This window comes from Centrocercus urophasianus, unplaced genomic scaffold (genome assembly GCF_019232065.1).
Source record: "Centrocercus urophasianus isolate 14NV4802_14NV808 unplaced genomic scaffold, USGS_Curo_1.0 seq_1382, whole genome shotgun sequence".
Lineage (NCBI taxonomy): Eukaryota > Metazoa > Chordata > Aves > Galliformes > Phasianidae > Centrocercus > Centrocercus urophasianus.
The window spans coordinates 1-13,685 of NW_024884567.1; the positions used below are offsets into that span (position 1 = coordinate 1).

At 60.1% G+C, this 13,685-nt stretch overlaps 3 protein-coding genes across 5 annotated transcripts; 1 reads left to right on the forward strand and 2 right to left on the reverse strand.

Annotated features, from left to right (window-relative positions):
• Positions 1–6: 6 nt before the first annotated feature.
• LOC122157459 (cytosolic purine 5'-nucleotidase-like) lies at positions 7–3,577 on the forward strand (the record flags this gene model as incomplete). Its single annotated transcript, XM_042813119.1, has 16 exons — positions 7–85; positions 187–304; positions 387–482; positions 590–681; positions 768–825; positions 934–1,027; positions 1,135–1,188; positions 1,271–1,354; positions 1,432–1,473; positions 1,561–1,668; positions 1,745–1,811; positions 2,322–2,492; positions 2,593–2,644; positions 2,737–2,797; positions 2,881–3,057; positions 3,142–3,577. Coding segments are annotated over 16 exons (1,524 nt in total), but the record flags the coding sequence as incomplete, so codon positions are not given.
• Positions 3,559–11,161, reverse strand: CKAP2L (cytoskeleton associated protein 2 like). The gene is made up of 9 exons (XM_042813115.1): positions 11,118–11,161; positions 9,722–9,788; positions 8,965–9,031; positions 7,543–8,633; positions 6,918–7,119; positions 6,210–6,365; positions 5,763–5,826; positions 4,689–4,839; positions 3,559–4,603 (listed from the first exon to the last, which is right to left on the reverse strand). The coding sequence occupies exons 1-9, from the start codon at positions 11,140–11,142 to the stop codon at positions 4,378–4,380; spliced, it is 2,049 nt and encodes a 682-aa protein (XP_042669049.1). The 5' UTR covers positions 11,143–11,161; the 3' UTR covers positions 3,559–4,377.
• Positions 11,162–11,675: 514 nt separating this feature from the next.
• LOC122157457 (interleukin-1 receptor antagonist protein-like) lies at positions 11,676–13,314 on the reverse strand. Of its 3 annotated transcripts, none has more exons than XM_042813118.1 (5): positions 13,124–13,314; positions 12,993–13,041; positions 12,734–12,869; positions 12,486–12,656; positions 11,676–12,387 (listed from the first exon to the last, which is right to left on the reverse strand). In XM_042813118.1, exons 1-5 carry the CDS (start codon positions 13,162–13,164, stop codon positions 11,942–11,944), a joined length of 843 nt encoding a protein of 280 aa, XP_042669052.1. In that variant the 5' UTR covers positions 13,165–13,314; the 3' UTR covers positions 11,676–11,941. The 3 variants fall into 3 exon arrangements, with proteins under 3 accessions (XP_042669052.1, XP_042669051.1, XP_042669050.1); XM_042813117.1 differs by having other exon boundaries at positions 11,676–12,154; positions 12,242–12,387; positions 12,734–13,041; XM_042813116.1 differs by having other exon boundaries at positions 12,734–13,041.
• Positions 13,315–13,685: the final 371 nt, after the last annotated feature.

Below are 13,685 nucleotides of genomic sequence, written 5' to 3' on the forward strand. Positions count from 1 at the left end.
CCCCCCCCCAGGATCTTCGTGAACCGCAGCCTGGCGCTGGAGAAGATCAAGTGCTTCGGCTTCGACATGGATTACACCTTGGCCAGTGCGTGGGGGGGGGGGGGGGGGGGGCTAAACGGCGCGGGGGGGGGGAGGGGAGGGCTGAGACCCCCAATCCCAAACCCACGTGGCCCCTGGGCTCTGCAGTGTACAAATCGCCCGCCTATGAGGAGCTGGGCTTCAGGCTGCTGCTGGAGCACCTGGTGTCCATCGGATACCCCTCCGAGATCCTGGCCTACAAATACGACCCCACCTTCCCCACCCGGTGAGTGCTGGGGGGGTCTGGGGTTGGGGGTCGGGGGGCGCACACGCATTGCAAGCCCGCTGCCCTGCTCACGGTCCCGCAGGGGGCTGGTGTTCGACGCCCTCTATGGGAACCTGCTGAAGGTGGACTCGCATGGCAACCTGCTGGTCTGCGCCCACGGCTTCCGCTTCCTCCGGGGGTCTGTGTGTATTTCTTGTATTTGGGGGAGGGGGGGGAGTTGGGGGTCCCTCGGTAGCGTTGGGGTTCGGGTTGGAGCGGCTGAGCGGCCCCGTGCCCCTTCTGCAGGGCTGAGATCCTGCACTACTACCCCAACAAGTTCATCCAGCGGGACGACATGAAGCGCTTCCATATCCTCAACACCCTCTTCAACCTCACGGGTGAGCTGTGCTCCCCTCCCCCCAGCCCCAGACCTCCCCCCGTTTTTTGGGGTGCTGCTCCCCCTCACAGCCCCCTCCCATGGCAGAGACCCACCTCTATGCCTGTCTGGTGGACTTCTTCTCCAACTGCCCCAGATATGTCAGGTGAGCGGGACTTGGGGGTTTGTTTTCAGGAATGGGGGGGGGGGGGGGGGTCCAGGGATCCCCCTGATACGCAGCACCTTCACCTCCTGTTTTTCTGCCCATTTTTAGCTGCGATACCGGCTACAGGCATGGGAACCTCTTCATGTCCTTCCGCAGCATGTTCCAGGACGTGCGTGAGGCCATGGACCAAGTGCATCTCTCGGTGGGGCTGTGGGCAGCGCTGGGGGACCCCGTGGCCCCAGCAGGTTTGGGGGTGGGGGGGAAACTGCAACCTTCTGCCACCTCCTCACCACCCATCCCCCCCTGCAGGGCTGCCTGAAGGAGAAGACGTTGGAGAACCTGGAGAAATACGTGGTGAAGGATGTGAGTGTCTGCGAGCCCCCCCCAGGCCCCCAGCCCCTTCAGTCCCCATGTGCCCCCCCACTGCTCTCACTGTGCCCCGCAGCCCCGTGTGCCACTGCTGCTGAGCCGCATGAGGGAGGTGGGGAAGGTGTTCCTGGCCACTAACAGTGACTACAATTACACCGATGTGAGTGGTGGCACTGCTGCTTTTTGTGACCCCCACAACCCCACTGCCCTCCCAGCTGACACCACGTGTCATTGCAGGCCATCATGTCCTACCTGTTCGACTTCAGTGATGCGGACAAGGTAAGGGGACAGCTGTGCTGGGGCTGGGGGTGCCCCCACCCAACGTGACCCCATCCCCGTGTCACTTTCCCTCCCCCTTCCAAGCAGACCGGGACCCCCCCACGGCCCTGGCGCTCCTACTTTGATCTCATCGTGGTGGACACCCGCAAGCCTCTCTTCTTTGCCGAGGGCACCGTCCTGCGCCAAGTCAACACGGTGGGGACTGGGGCACCACGCGTCCCCCCACCAGCCATGGGGTGCAGTGACACCATGGGGTGCTCTGTGCTTGCAGGACACGGGGAAGCTGCGTGTCGGGACCTACACGGGGCCCCTCCAGCACTGTGCTGTGTACTCTGGTGGTGAGCGCGTGGCTGGGTGACAACGGTGGTGGAGGGACGTGGTGGCACAGGGATGCACTGATACAGGGATGCAGTGGCACAGGGATGTGGTGGCAGGAGGGTGTAGTGGGACGTGGTGACACTGGGATGGTGACACAGAGATACAGTGGCGCAGGGATTCAGTGACAGGATTGCAGTAATAGAGGGATGCAGTGGCATGGGGACACAGTGGCACTGGGATGCAGTGACACATGGATGCAGTGGCACTGGGGTGTAGAGAGGTGCAGTAACGGGGGGATGCAGTGACACAGAGAGGCAGTGGCAGTGGGATGCAATGACAGAGGAGTGCAGTAACACGGGGATACAGTGACACTGGGACGCAGTGGCACAGGGATGCACTGACATGGGTTTGCAGTGACACAGATATGGTGGCACCGGGATGCAGTGGCACAGGGATGCAGTGACAGAGGGGTGCAGTAACGGGGATGCAGTGACATGGTGACCCCACATCATGCCATCCTGTTGTCCCAGGCTCCTCAGACTTGGTGTGCGACCTGCTGGGCGTGAAGGGCAAGGACATCCTGTACATGGGGGACCACATCTTCGGGGACATCCTCAAGTCCAAGAAGCGGCAGGGCTGGCGCACCTTCCTGGTGGTGCCCGAGTTGGCCCATGAGCTGCAGGTGTGGACGGAGAAGAGCGGTGAGCAGCCCCAGCCGTGCCTCCCCTCCCTGCAGGACCCCCCTGCCAGCCCCAGGGGTGGCCGCGGTGCCGGCGCTGAGCCGGAGCTTTGCCCTGGCAGAGCTGTTTGAGGAGCTGCGCAGCCTGGATCTGTTTTTGGCGGAGCTGTACCAGTGAGTGGGCACCGCTCTGGGGTCCCTGCCCGTGGGTGAGGGGGACGGGACGGGACACAAAGGGCCCTTGTGAGCCCCCTCCTCCACCGCAGGCATCTGGACAGCGGCAGCAGCGAGCGCCCGGACATCAGCTCCATCAAACGTCACATCCAGGTGGCGGCAGGACCGCCGTCCCCGTCCCTCGGAGCAGCCCGGTGTGGGATAGCGGTGCCCTGAGCGCCCCGCTGTGTCCGCAGAAAGTCACGCACGAGATGGACATGTGCTACGGGAAGATGGGCAGCCTCTTCCGCTGCGGCTCGCGCCAGACCCTGTTTGCCAGCCAGCTGATGCGCTACGCAGACCTCTACGCCTCCTCCTTCCTCAACTTCCTCTACTACCCCTTCAGTTACCTCTTCCGGGCGCCCTCTGTCCTGGTACTGCTGACCCCGTGCCTCAGTTTCCCCCCCCGCCCCCAAGTCCATCGGGAGCCGGGTGCCAACCCCGCTCCCTCCCCGCAGATGGCCCACGAATCAACGGTGGAACACGGCCCTGTGGACGCCGGAGAGGGAAGCGCAGCCCCGGAGCTGCAGCTGGAGCGGCGCAGCCAGCAGGAACCACTCCCTCTGTCTCAGGACCCGGGGCTCCCCTGGGACTCCAGAGGAGGGGAGGAAGAGGACGGCGAGGCCTGAGCCCACAGCTGCCCGTCCAGCAGGGCCGGTCCCAGCACACACTGGGTGCTGCCCTGGGGCTGATGGCAGCACAGCACCCCCGCTGCAGGGCGGCACGAGGGTACCCAGCAGCTCTCCATCAGCTCCAGCCGCTCTGGGGATGGTGCCCAAACACAACAAGGGCCTGGGGCCAGGGCTGCACCCTTTTACCTGCTAAGAGTCCCAGCCTCTCCCCTTCTTTATCTTTGTCTATTTATAAAAGGCACGTTGACTTCTGCCAAAGTTTTATTGGAGTCACAGAGTAATAGAAGAGACATAAATTATATTTTCTTTTTTCAAAAGAAAATTTCCTTTGCCCCAAGACCAGGGAACATTGGAGCAAAGGGCAATTCTCAAGGCCTGGGCCAGCAGCTGGGACAAGTGCTGTGGCTGCATGCAACCCTGGGGCAGCCCTGCACTGCTGGTCCTGTAGCTCCTGGGACAGCTGAGGTTCCTCTATAGACACCCAAAGCTGGGTGGGGAGGAGCCGTGGGGCAGGACAGCTGTTTGCTGGGGGCAGGAAGATGAAGCTGGGGCTCTGCTCTGTGCTCAGCAACAGCAAAACCATCGCACTCCTCTCACAGGGGGGAACCCTCAGCATCCTGGGCTCTGGGTGCCCTCACAGCACTGCTGGCTTCGAGGCTGAGCACAGTTCTCCTGGTGGCAGGAGGCAGCAGGGGGTTCCAGACAGGGGCTGTGTTCCTTCTTCAGGAGCAAACCCTTAGGATGTCACTTCCCAAAACCATGAGAGGCACCCAGAGCACTGCAGCGACCAGAACCATCAGCCAGCACAAAAACCAGGGCGTGCTTTGGGGTGCCAATGGCTGATCCCACAGCACAGAGCCCATGTCTCCAACCCCAGACCTTGCTCAGCACCCCACCGGCTCATGCTGCATCTCTAGTGTAAAGCTTTAAACACTTAAAAACAGTGAAAAAGGCTGAAAAAGGCCGCCCCTGCATAACTACATCTGAGAGGAGATGGTGTAAGTGCAAGGCAGCACGGCTGAGCCAGCAGCCCCCAGAGAATCCCCTCAGCAACACTGGGGGCTACAGACTCAAAACCTCCATCTCTGCCACCTCTGGCAAAGCTTTGTTTTTCCGGAAAAAGAACTGAGTCTCCTCATCGTCATCCAGGATTTCACTGAGGGATGACACCACAGGGTCGTGGTCCCTCAGCATCTCTGGGTAGCGGCTCCCAGCCCTCTCTATGCGCAGCGAGCGCCGCACCGGCGTCAGGAATTTCAGCTCTTGGCCTTCTGGCAGCTCCCTCACTCTGCAGGGAGGAAAAATGAAGCGTGAGTGGGGCAAAGCCCACAGGGAACGGCACAGGGCGCTCGCTGGCGGCAGTTCAGCCTCACCTGGGCACAGATGTCACTTGTAGCTTGATGGAGGAGACAGGCAGGCTGCTCAGGGCGCGCTCTGTTTGGCACGGAGTCACAGCCGCCTGCTGCCTCTCGCCTGGGCAAGGTGTCGTGGGCTCCCACAGAAGGCGCTGCTCAGGCTTTTGCCCTGACAGGAGAGAGGAGAGTCATAGATCACAGCAGCTTTGGTCACAGAGGGCCTTAAAGATCACCCAGCTCCAACCTGCTGCCATGGGCAGGGTTGCCAACCACCGGCTCAGGGCTGCATCCAACCTCGAATGCCTCCTGCAATGGGGCATCCACAACCTCTGCACAACCTGTTCCAGCAGCTCAACACCCCACGAGTAAAGAATCTTCTCCTATCACCCAACCTAAATCTCCCCTCTTTGAGCTTAAAGCCATTCCCCCTTGCCCTACCACTGTCAGACTGTGTGAAAAGCCGGCCTCCCTCCTGTTTGTAAGCTCCCTTCAAGGACAGGAAGGCCACAGTGAGGTGTCCCCACTGCCTTCTCTTCCCCAAGCTAACCAAACCTAGGCCTGTCCCACCCCAACACCTCGCACTTGGCTTGCTGAACCTCATTAGGTTCATGCAGGTCCACTTTTGAAGCTTGCCCAGGTCCCCCTGGATGGCATCCCTCCCTTCTGTTACGTCAACTGCACCGCTCGGTGTGGTGGCATCTGCAAACTGCTAAGGGTGCACCAAATCCCACTGCCTGTGGCACTGATAAAGATGTTGAAGGGCACCAGTCCCAAGATAGACCCTTGGGGGACAGTGCTTGTGACTTATGGCCTTCATTTGGACGTAGAAAAGGGCAGCAGGATTGTAGAGAGGGAAGAGAGCTGCAGGGGGAACTACAGCACTGCAGAGCTCTGGACGTAACCCAGGGCACCTTGCATGCTGCGCCAGGCTCAGCTCTGCCAGAGGAATTTTGCCCCATTTCTGAGCTGAGGGCTCTGCACTTTCACAATGCTCAGTCCTCAGCAAAGTCAGCAGGGATACGGGCTGCTGGGACAGACTGCAAAGCACGGGGAACAGCGGCCTGCCCACCAGCCCCTGCATGCCCGTGTTACCCTCTGATGGCTGTTCTGCAGTCTTCAAAATATCAAGGACAACTTCTCTGAGCTCCTGGAGTGGCTGCAAGAAATGAATAAATAAATAAAATAAAAATCAGGACACAGGTCAAGGCAGGCAGGGAAAGAAGACTACAGGTCAGAAAGGAGAAAAGGTTCCTGCTGCCTCCCTCAGGGAAGTGCGGATGAGCACAGCTTTTCCCTTCTCCAGATCTGTGTGCAGATGCCCATCCCAGGTGCAGACCAGGCCCAACGTGCTGCCAGCTCACCCACAGCCCCCCCTGCCCTGTGCATACACTGCCTCAAGTGGTTTTGTGGAAACAACCAGGACTTACGGCTCTAAAGGCCTTTTTCACCAACAGCTGCTAAACCGATCCCAAAATCCAACCCCAGGGCTTTGGGGCAACCTGCTGGTGCACAGGAGGAACCAAAGGGCTCCTTACTCACCTCAGCACCAGCGCAGACTGCTGCTTCATACAGCCCTGTCACATCGAAAGGGCCATCGCGGGCAAGCAGCTTGGCTTTGCAGATCCAGAACTTGGCACACTTCTCTGCACTGGGCTCGTGGCACAGAATTGTTGAGAGCTCCTCTGATGGGACGCCCTGCAAGACAAGGTGAAGTGCTGGAGAAGAGCTGGGCCTGCATGCCAACATCCTCTCAAACAGCAGGCGAAAAGGAGGGTGGTGTGAAGTCTGCACCTCCCACTCACATTCCAAAATCTCCTACATAACCTTGGATGGATGATACAGTTTTTCTGTCTCCATTTTCCCTCAAAAAAAAGAGCCTAGCATTTCAGAGGGAAGTCGAGGGACAGATTCTTCAGCACAGGCACCAGCAGGGCCACCAAACCCAGAGCCGGGCTAGCAGATGGCATTCCCAGCGGTGGGGCCCACCAGAGACACATCCTGGAGTGGTTCAACCAGCCTGGGCTGCTGCTGCAGGAATCCCTGCTGCAAGATGCACTGCTGCACACCAGGACGACCGCAGGGACGCCTGCACAGCGGCCATCGATCCGTGTTCCTTGCAGTGCATCTCACTGCATGCCCTCAACTCCAGGGGTGAACTGAGCGTGGTGACTTTTCCTAAGCCAAGCAAGAATGCTTTGCTTCAAGAAAAGAGCAGCCCGGTGGCTGTAGCTCCTTCCCCATCCCCACCTCCTCGATGAGCTTCAGGCACTCCGTCAGCAGGGCGTTGATCCTGGCCAGGTAGAGCTGCTCCGGCTTCTCAGGCTTTTGCTCCTCCTGCACGGTGCTCCTGTGCGCTGGCTTCTGCTTCATCGGCTTTTTTGGAGGCAGCGTCATAGGCGGCCGTTTGTAGCACTTGCCCTTGGAGGCCAGCCACTGCTCCAGCTGTCTCCTGGGAAAGGACCGAGGGATCGCTGTCAGCACCACACAGCACTGGCACCTGCTGCCTGGCTGCCCTCTGGGTTTGTAGCTGCTTGGGAAGATCTACCCTAAGAATCACAACCGAGGCAGGCAGGGGAGGCAAACCCCCCCCCAAATGTCAGAGTGTCCCGAGGATAAAATGGGAGAGGCAGCACAAAGCAGCAAGGCTGTGCTTCACACACTGCTCACTCACTGCTGCCTGCAGGCAGTTGTCGCGTGGCAGAAACGAGGAACCCAGAGGACACCAAACGTCACCCTCACCCCCCTCTGTGCTGCAGCATCCCAGCAGTTCAGACTGCAGCTGGGGCCCTGCAGCCTGCAGCTGGCTCACGTGCTTCAGTGCCTCACTCTGCTTCCCCTGGTAGGAGACCAGTCAGCCAACGATGCCACTCACCTACGATCCTCTGGTGTTGGGCTCTTGGGAACACGCCCAGCATGCACTCCGTGCGCCTGCAGCAGCTCTGGTTTACGCACCTCTCTGCTGCTCCCAAATTCACCCCGATTTCCTTGAGTTCTGGAGCTGTAGGTGCTGGGAAGAGACTGTTTTTTTGGGACTCCTGCTCGGGATACTGCTGCGTGTCCACAAGGCGCTGCCTTCACATCCTTCCTGTCTGCTCCCCCTTTCACTGTGGGTTGTTGCCACTGCCCTGAGGTGCACAGCTTCAGGCCTGGTGTCCTCGTGGTCCCACTTGTGGTGCCCTGGGGCCGGCTGGAGGCTGGGGGCTTTGCAGGAGCTCTGTTGGAGTGCTTAAGAGTTCCCATCAGAGACGTGCCAAGCTTTCCCCCAGGTTCTCTTGCTGCACTGTTTTTTTCCTGTTTTACAGCTGGCTTTTTATGTAGCAAACGTGTAGAATTAGCAAGGAACTGAGGGGGTTGCAATGGCCGGGTTGTGCCGCTTGGTTTTTGGGATGCACTTTTTGAGGCTGGCAGAGGTTTCCTGAATTTCTCCTGAATCAGCACTTCCTTAGCCTGGCAGCTATTAATTCTGTCCTTTGGGCCCTTGACAGTCCTTGACACAGTGCCTGAGCTCTGCCCGTGAGCCAAAGCTCTCTTTTTCCCCAGACTGTTCCCATTAGACTGAAAAGTGTTGCTGGGCACAGGGTTTGCAGCTGCTTGTGCTGGCAAGTTCTCTTTGCCACAGCCAAGCCACTCCTGCAGGCCCTCACTCAGGGAGCAAGGTGCCCCAGGCACAGGCTGGCCACTTCCACTCTCCTCCGGCCTTCCGGGGTTTAGCAGACAAGAGGCAGAAGCTGGGAGCCTCCCTTTGGGCTGCGCAGGGGGGTTTGTGCTCGGAACGAGGCCTGCAGGCAGCTCTGTGCCCTTCCCCAGCTGCCGTGGCCGCATCGCTGCTGCTCTCTGCGATGCACGTGAGGACTGCCGCAGTGCAGCGTGCCCAGCTGGCTGTGCAGGTTTGGCAGCAGGCTTGTCATCCTTCCAGGTGCCCTTTGCTACGTTTTGGACTGCACCCTTCTTGTTCCTGTCAAGCTGCAGAGACAAAGAAACTGAGGCAGGGCCCAGAGCAGAGCTCGGCTCCGTCCCACCCCGCAGCCCCACCAGCCCAGGGGATGTGCACAGAGCCCTGCAGGGGGAAGCAAGCCCAGTGTAACACCCAGCACCAGGGCAGAGGACAATTCTCTCAGCTGAAGTTCCTCTGAAAACTAATGAGTTGTCTTGGGGCCAGATATTTAGCAGGGCGTTGATTACTGCTTGCCCGGGGTCAGGAACTCACTGTCCTGGTTTGTGTGCCCCGTTCTGCCTGGGAGCACTTCAAGCATGAGATACAAAACCAGACGGAAAAGAGTTCTCTTCTACTTACATGTTCTGGTTTAGAAACTGGTTTTAAGAGTGGATCCAGGCGATTAGTCCGGTCCTTTAAATAGGGCCTGCAGAAACAAGTTACCCAAATACTGAGCAGCTGTTCCAGAAAAGCTGAAATACACCAAGTGCTTCTGGTTGCCACAGCCACCAGAGCTGATGAGAAGCATTTTGAAGCTGTCAAGGAAGAGCCACGTCATATTTCTTTTCCTTCCACGGGGCAGCGGAAAAGTGACACAAAAGACAGTTGCATAACTCACAGCTTCCACTGACGAGAAAAGAGATCAAAGCGCTTCCTGCAGCTGATGGGGCTGGGCAGGACGTGATGGGGACTCACTTAACAGGTCAGCTGTGGCAATGAGCTTCTCTCTGATTGCTTCTAAACGGGCTGAAATGTCCCTTCCTAATATTACCCTACTGCTGCTAAAATGCAGCACTCAAAATTGGACTACCTTTCTGCTGCACAAAGCTGGTAATGCAAACAAAGCTGTCCTGCAAACCCAAAGCCTGGGATGAAAAAGCTTTGTGGAGATTCAGAAGACACCCAGCAGAAGTGGTATCAAAGAGCAGAAAACGTCAACACTCAAACCACATCTGTTCTGACGCTGGCAGTAACAGCAGAGCAGCGCCAGGGCACTGCAGGAGCTGCCCCAGCCTCAGCTCTGACAGCTGGCATGGGGCCGAGGCTGCTCTCGTTAGCAAGCACTGCAGCAAGGCAGGTGCTGGTGAGGCACAGACAGCTGCACACCCCGACTTACTTGGTACTGGGGCATTTCAGCTTCCTTTTGGCCTCCAGGTACTCCTGGAGCTTTCTTCTCCGCTCTTCTGCAAAGAAACGGTAGGAAAACATGGTGCACGCAGCGCTGTGGGGACGAGCACATCACCGAGCTCCCAGCTGGAGAGCAGTGCTGCTCCCAGACCCCCAGCACACACGAGGCGCTGCCCACAGCCCGCTGGAACAAGAGCTGTTTGATGCTTGCAGCACCAAGCTGCCCAGGGCGCAGTCGTGCGGAGCTTTGCAGGCCTGTGGGACGGCCTGTAGGAGGTGCTGCCTACGAGCACCAGCAGCAACGGGGCGGCCACAGCTTCCCCAGGCTGCCCGTCCCATCCCAGCTCCGTTCCCCCTCGTCCTATCCCTATCACATCACCCAAAGACTCGCTCTCCCTCTTTCTGCTTTCACACAGGGCAGTAAGGCCCAACTCAGTGACCACTGGGGGCTCTGGGTGCACCCAGCCCAGCGCTCCCCAACACCGCATCCCTTCCTGCCTCCGCAGCCCCCAGCACCGCCCCCAACCCCATTTCACAGAATCACAGAACGGTTGGGTTGGAAAGGACCTCAAGGATCATGAGCCTCCGACCCCCCACCACACACAGGGCCACCAACCTCCACATTTCACAGCAGCCCAGGCTGCCCAGGGCCCCATCCAACCTGGCCTTGAACACCTCCAGGGACGAATGAGGCATCCACAGCCTCTCTGGGCAGCTGTTCCAGCACATCACCACTCTCACAGCAAAGAACTTCCCCCTGACATCCAACCTCCATCTGCCCTCCCTCAACTCCAAACCGTTTCCCCTCGTCCTGCTGTCACCTCCCCTTGCACAGAGCCGACTCCCCTCCTGCCCACAGGCTCCCTTCAGGCACTGCAGGCTGCACTGAGGTCACCCCGCAGCCTTCTTTTCTCCATGCTGAAGGAGCCCAGCTCCCTCAGCCTGTCTTTGTAAGGGAGCTTCTCCAGTCCCCCGCTCATCTCTGCGGCTCCTCTGCACCCTCTCCAGCAGCTCCCTGTCCTTCTCGTCCTGGGGGCTCCAGCCCTGGACGCAGTGCTGCAGATGGGGCCTCACAGGAGCAAAGCAGAGGGCGACAATCGCCCCCCTGTCCCTGCTGCCACCCCCCCCGTTCTGCTGGAGCCCAGGATCCCCTTTGTTTCCCAGCTGCAGTCGCACACTGCTGGCTCACGTTCAGCTTATCACCCCCGGCTCCTTCTCTGCAGGGCTGCTCTCAAGGACCGCTCCTTCCAGCTCCTTCCTTTCGCGGTCACCCCACAGGTCGCCTCCACAAAGACCCGGACCCACAGCCGGCCCAGGCTCCCCGCACCCCAAGCGTCTGATTCCGGCCCCGCAGCCGAGCTCGGATCCCCGCTCCCAACGCTCACCTTGCGCAGCCGCCGCCGCCGCCATGTCCACAACCCGCCCAACCGCCGCCCCACGCCCATTGGCCTCCGCCTCTTTCAAACTGCCCAATGGAGAAGAACGATGAGGGGAGGCGGGGCGGAGACGGTGAGCTGCGATTGGGCGAAGCGAGCGGAAGGGGCGGGTACAACGGAGCCACGGGTGGGGCCGGAAGGACGCGTCCGCCAATCGCATTCGTTTATGAGAGAAGACGGGTGTGGTGGAGAGGAGCGGAGCGGGGCGGGGGCGCCGGGGGGGCTGAGAGGGGCGTGAGGGGAAGTCGGTGCGGTGTGGGAGGGTGCGCGGTCTCTAAGAGGGGCTGCGGAGGGGGGGCTTTGAGAGGGGGCTCTTAAGGAGAGATACGGGGCTCAGAGAGGGGCGTTGGGGGTCCTGAGGGGTGCGGCGGGCCCCAGTCTTTGTCCCCAGGTACCCCGGGAGGCGGCCTGGGTGTGGGGCGCCGGGTCCTGCTCTGCTGCGGGAATGCTTCTCCTCCGGCCAGAACGGCCCCCACCGATCCCCAGAGGCACACGCTGAGACACGCGTCCACAGGGAAGCTTTTATTTCTCCAATCTCACAATAAATACCTCCACCCCAAGAAGGGGGGTGGAACAAAACCCATCATAATTACGGTAAAAAATATAAGTTAAAAGCAACAGGATGGTAATGAAACATAAACGACGTGTGACTCGGGCCCACGGGGCCCAGAGCGGCTATTCCACGTGGAACAGCGTGGCGGGGCAGCAGGGCTTGTACTCGGTACATACAGCATGGAAACCAGCAACGGGCCGGTTTGGGTTGGGGCGGGCAGTCAGCGCCCGCTCAGCTTGTAGGTGGCAACGTTGACCTGGTCGGGTTGGTTGGTGATGCCCACGGGCTGCCGGGGCTGCAGGGAGGTGCAGATGAACCAACCAGGGAAGGCGGCCGACTCGAAGCGCGTGGTGCCCTCGGTCGGGCTGTCCAGGCGGTAGAAGATGAAGCGGGTCAGCTCGGCGCTGTCGATGTCCCGTGTGACGTCGGCTTCCTGCAATGCAGATCCAGAGAGGCTCAGCGGGGAGCAGGGGCCGCTGGGTGGGGAAGTGGGGATGGGATGGGGACGTGGGATGCTCACCTCCAGCTGCAGCGTGGGCTCGGCGCCGCTCAGCACGCACGACATGTAGAGCTTGTAGCCCTTGATGCCCAGTGCCACTGGTGTCTGCCCAGCTCCAGCGCTGCCCCGTGGGCCTCGGGGCCGATACAGCGCAATGTTGAGCCTCACTGCGGGGAGAAGGGACGGGTCAGCGGGCATGCTGCGGGGACAGGGGGTAGGGATAGGGGTAGGGGGCAGGGCAGGGACAAGGATGCGGTGCCCTCACCTTTCTGGCTGGAGGAGGGCCCCTGGAGGTGCAGGGCCACCAGCTGTGTGGGCGACTCCAGCACGAAGCACTTCTGGTTGATGTCGAAGATGTCAAAGGACTGCGAGCGGGTGTAGCGGAAGGCGGGCGCCCCGGCGTAGCTGCTCTGCAGCTGCTGGAAGGTGACGGGCTCTGCGGGGGACAGGAGGTCAGCAGGTGGCAACAACACCCCAGCAACCATCCCTCCTCCTCCAGCGCCGCGCTCTTACCAAAAACCTCCTCCAGGAGCATGCTCAAGTCGCTGTCAGCAAAGTCCCTGCACTTCGGCCTCCGCAGCAGTTTGGTCATGGCCACCACCAGCACGGCAGCCTGCCGGAAGCTCCGGCGTCCCTTCCTCACTGACACCTGCACACCCACAGCCGTGTGCTCAGAATCCAGGCGAGGCTTCTGCAGGCAGAGGGCTGCGGCTGAGCACCCTGTGCTGCGAGGGCACCGTGCCACAGTGCCACTGCACTCTGCCATCCGTACCTTCTGAAGGCAGAGGCAGGAGGGGCTGTAGAAAGTCTCCTCGCTGAGGCTGGAAGGCAAAGTGAATGGTGAGCTTTGGGCCACGTGAAGCTCAGACCCGCAGTGAGCCCCCAGCCCCTCTCAGTGCTCACCTGCTGCTCTCCAGCACGTCCAGGTCCGGAACAAACGCCATCTCTGTGCCCAATGTGAAACCTGAGGGTGAAGGCAGGCTGCAGTGCTGCACTTCTGCTCCTCCCGCTGCCTTCGGGGTGCTCTGAGCTCAGCTGCTGAGCGACGCGTTTTCAAGGAGCGCTGGAAGGAAGCGGCTGCCGTGCGGGATTTCCACGTTTCGCAACACGCCGGGAGGTTGCTGAGTTTCGTATCTGCAGCACGCAGCGCCGCGGGCATCGGCACCACCTCTGCTGTGTTGTGCAGGGCACTGCGGGGCTCAGCGGGGCCGTGCTTTGCCAGCAGATCTCAGAGCGAGCTTTGTGCCCGTGCTTTGGGGCTTAGTGGGGCCAAGTTTTGGGGTTAGTATGAGACCCAGTGGTGCCATGATTTGGGGTCAGTATGGGCTGCAGTGGGGCCATGATTTGGGGTTGATATGGAATGCAATGGAGCCATGCTTATTGTAGAGATCAGAGCATGCTTTTCACCCATACTTTGGGGTCAGCATGGTGTCTGCAGGATGATGCTTTGGGGTCAACATGGGTC

What these genes read in the sequence shown, in the direction of transcription:
- CKAP2L (XM_042813115.1), bottom strand. Translation starts at nt 11,142, where the DNA reads ATGGCGGCGGCGGCGGCTGCGCAAG. An exon ending in CAGTTTCTAAACCAGAACAT is followed by an intron (nt 8,634 to 8,964) that starts GTAAGTAGAAGA and finishes TTGTCTCTGCAG; the next exon opens with CTTGACAGGAACAAGAAGGG. An exon ending in CAGTCTGCGCTGGTGCTGAG is followed by an intron (nt 5,827 to 6,209) that starts GTGAGTAAGGAG and finishes CATTTCTTGCAG; the next exon opens with CCACTCCAGGAGCTCAGAGA.
- LOC122157457 (XM_042813116.1), bottom strand. Translation starts at nt 13,164, where the DNA reads ATGGCGTTTGTTCCGGACCTGGACGTGCTGGAGAGCAGCAG. An exon ending in GACGTGCTGGAGAGCAGCAG is followed by an intron (nt 13,042 to 13,123) that starts GTGAGCACTGAG and finishes TTTGCCTTCCAG; the next exon opens with CCTCAGCGAGGAGACTTTCT. An exon ending in GCTCCTGGAGGAGGTTTTTG is followed by an intron (nt 12,657 to 12,733) that starts GTAAGAGCGCGG and finishes TGTCCCCCGCAG; the next exon opens with AGCCCGTCACCTTCCAGCAG.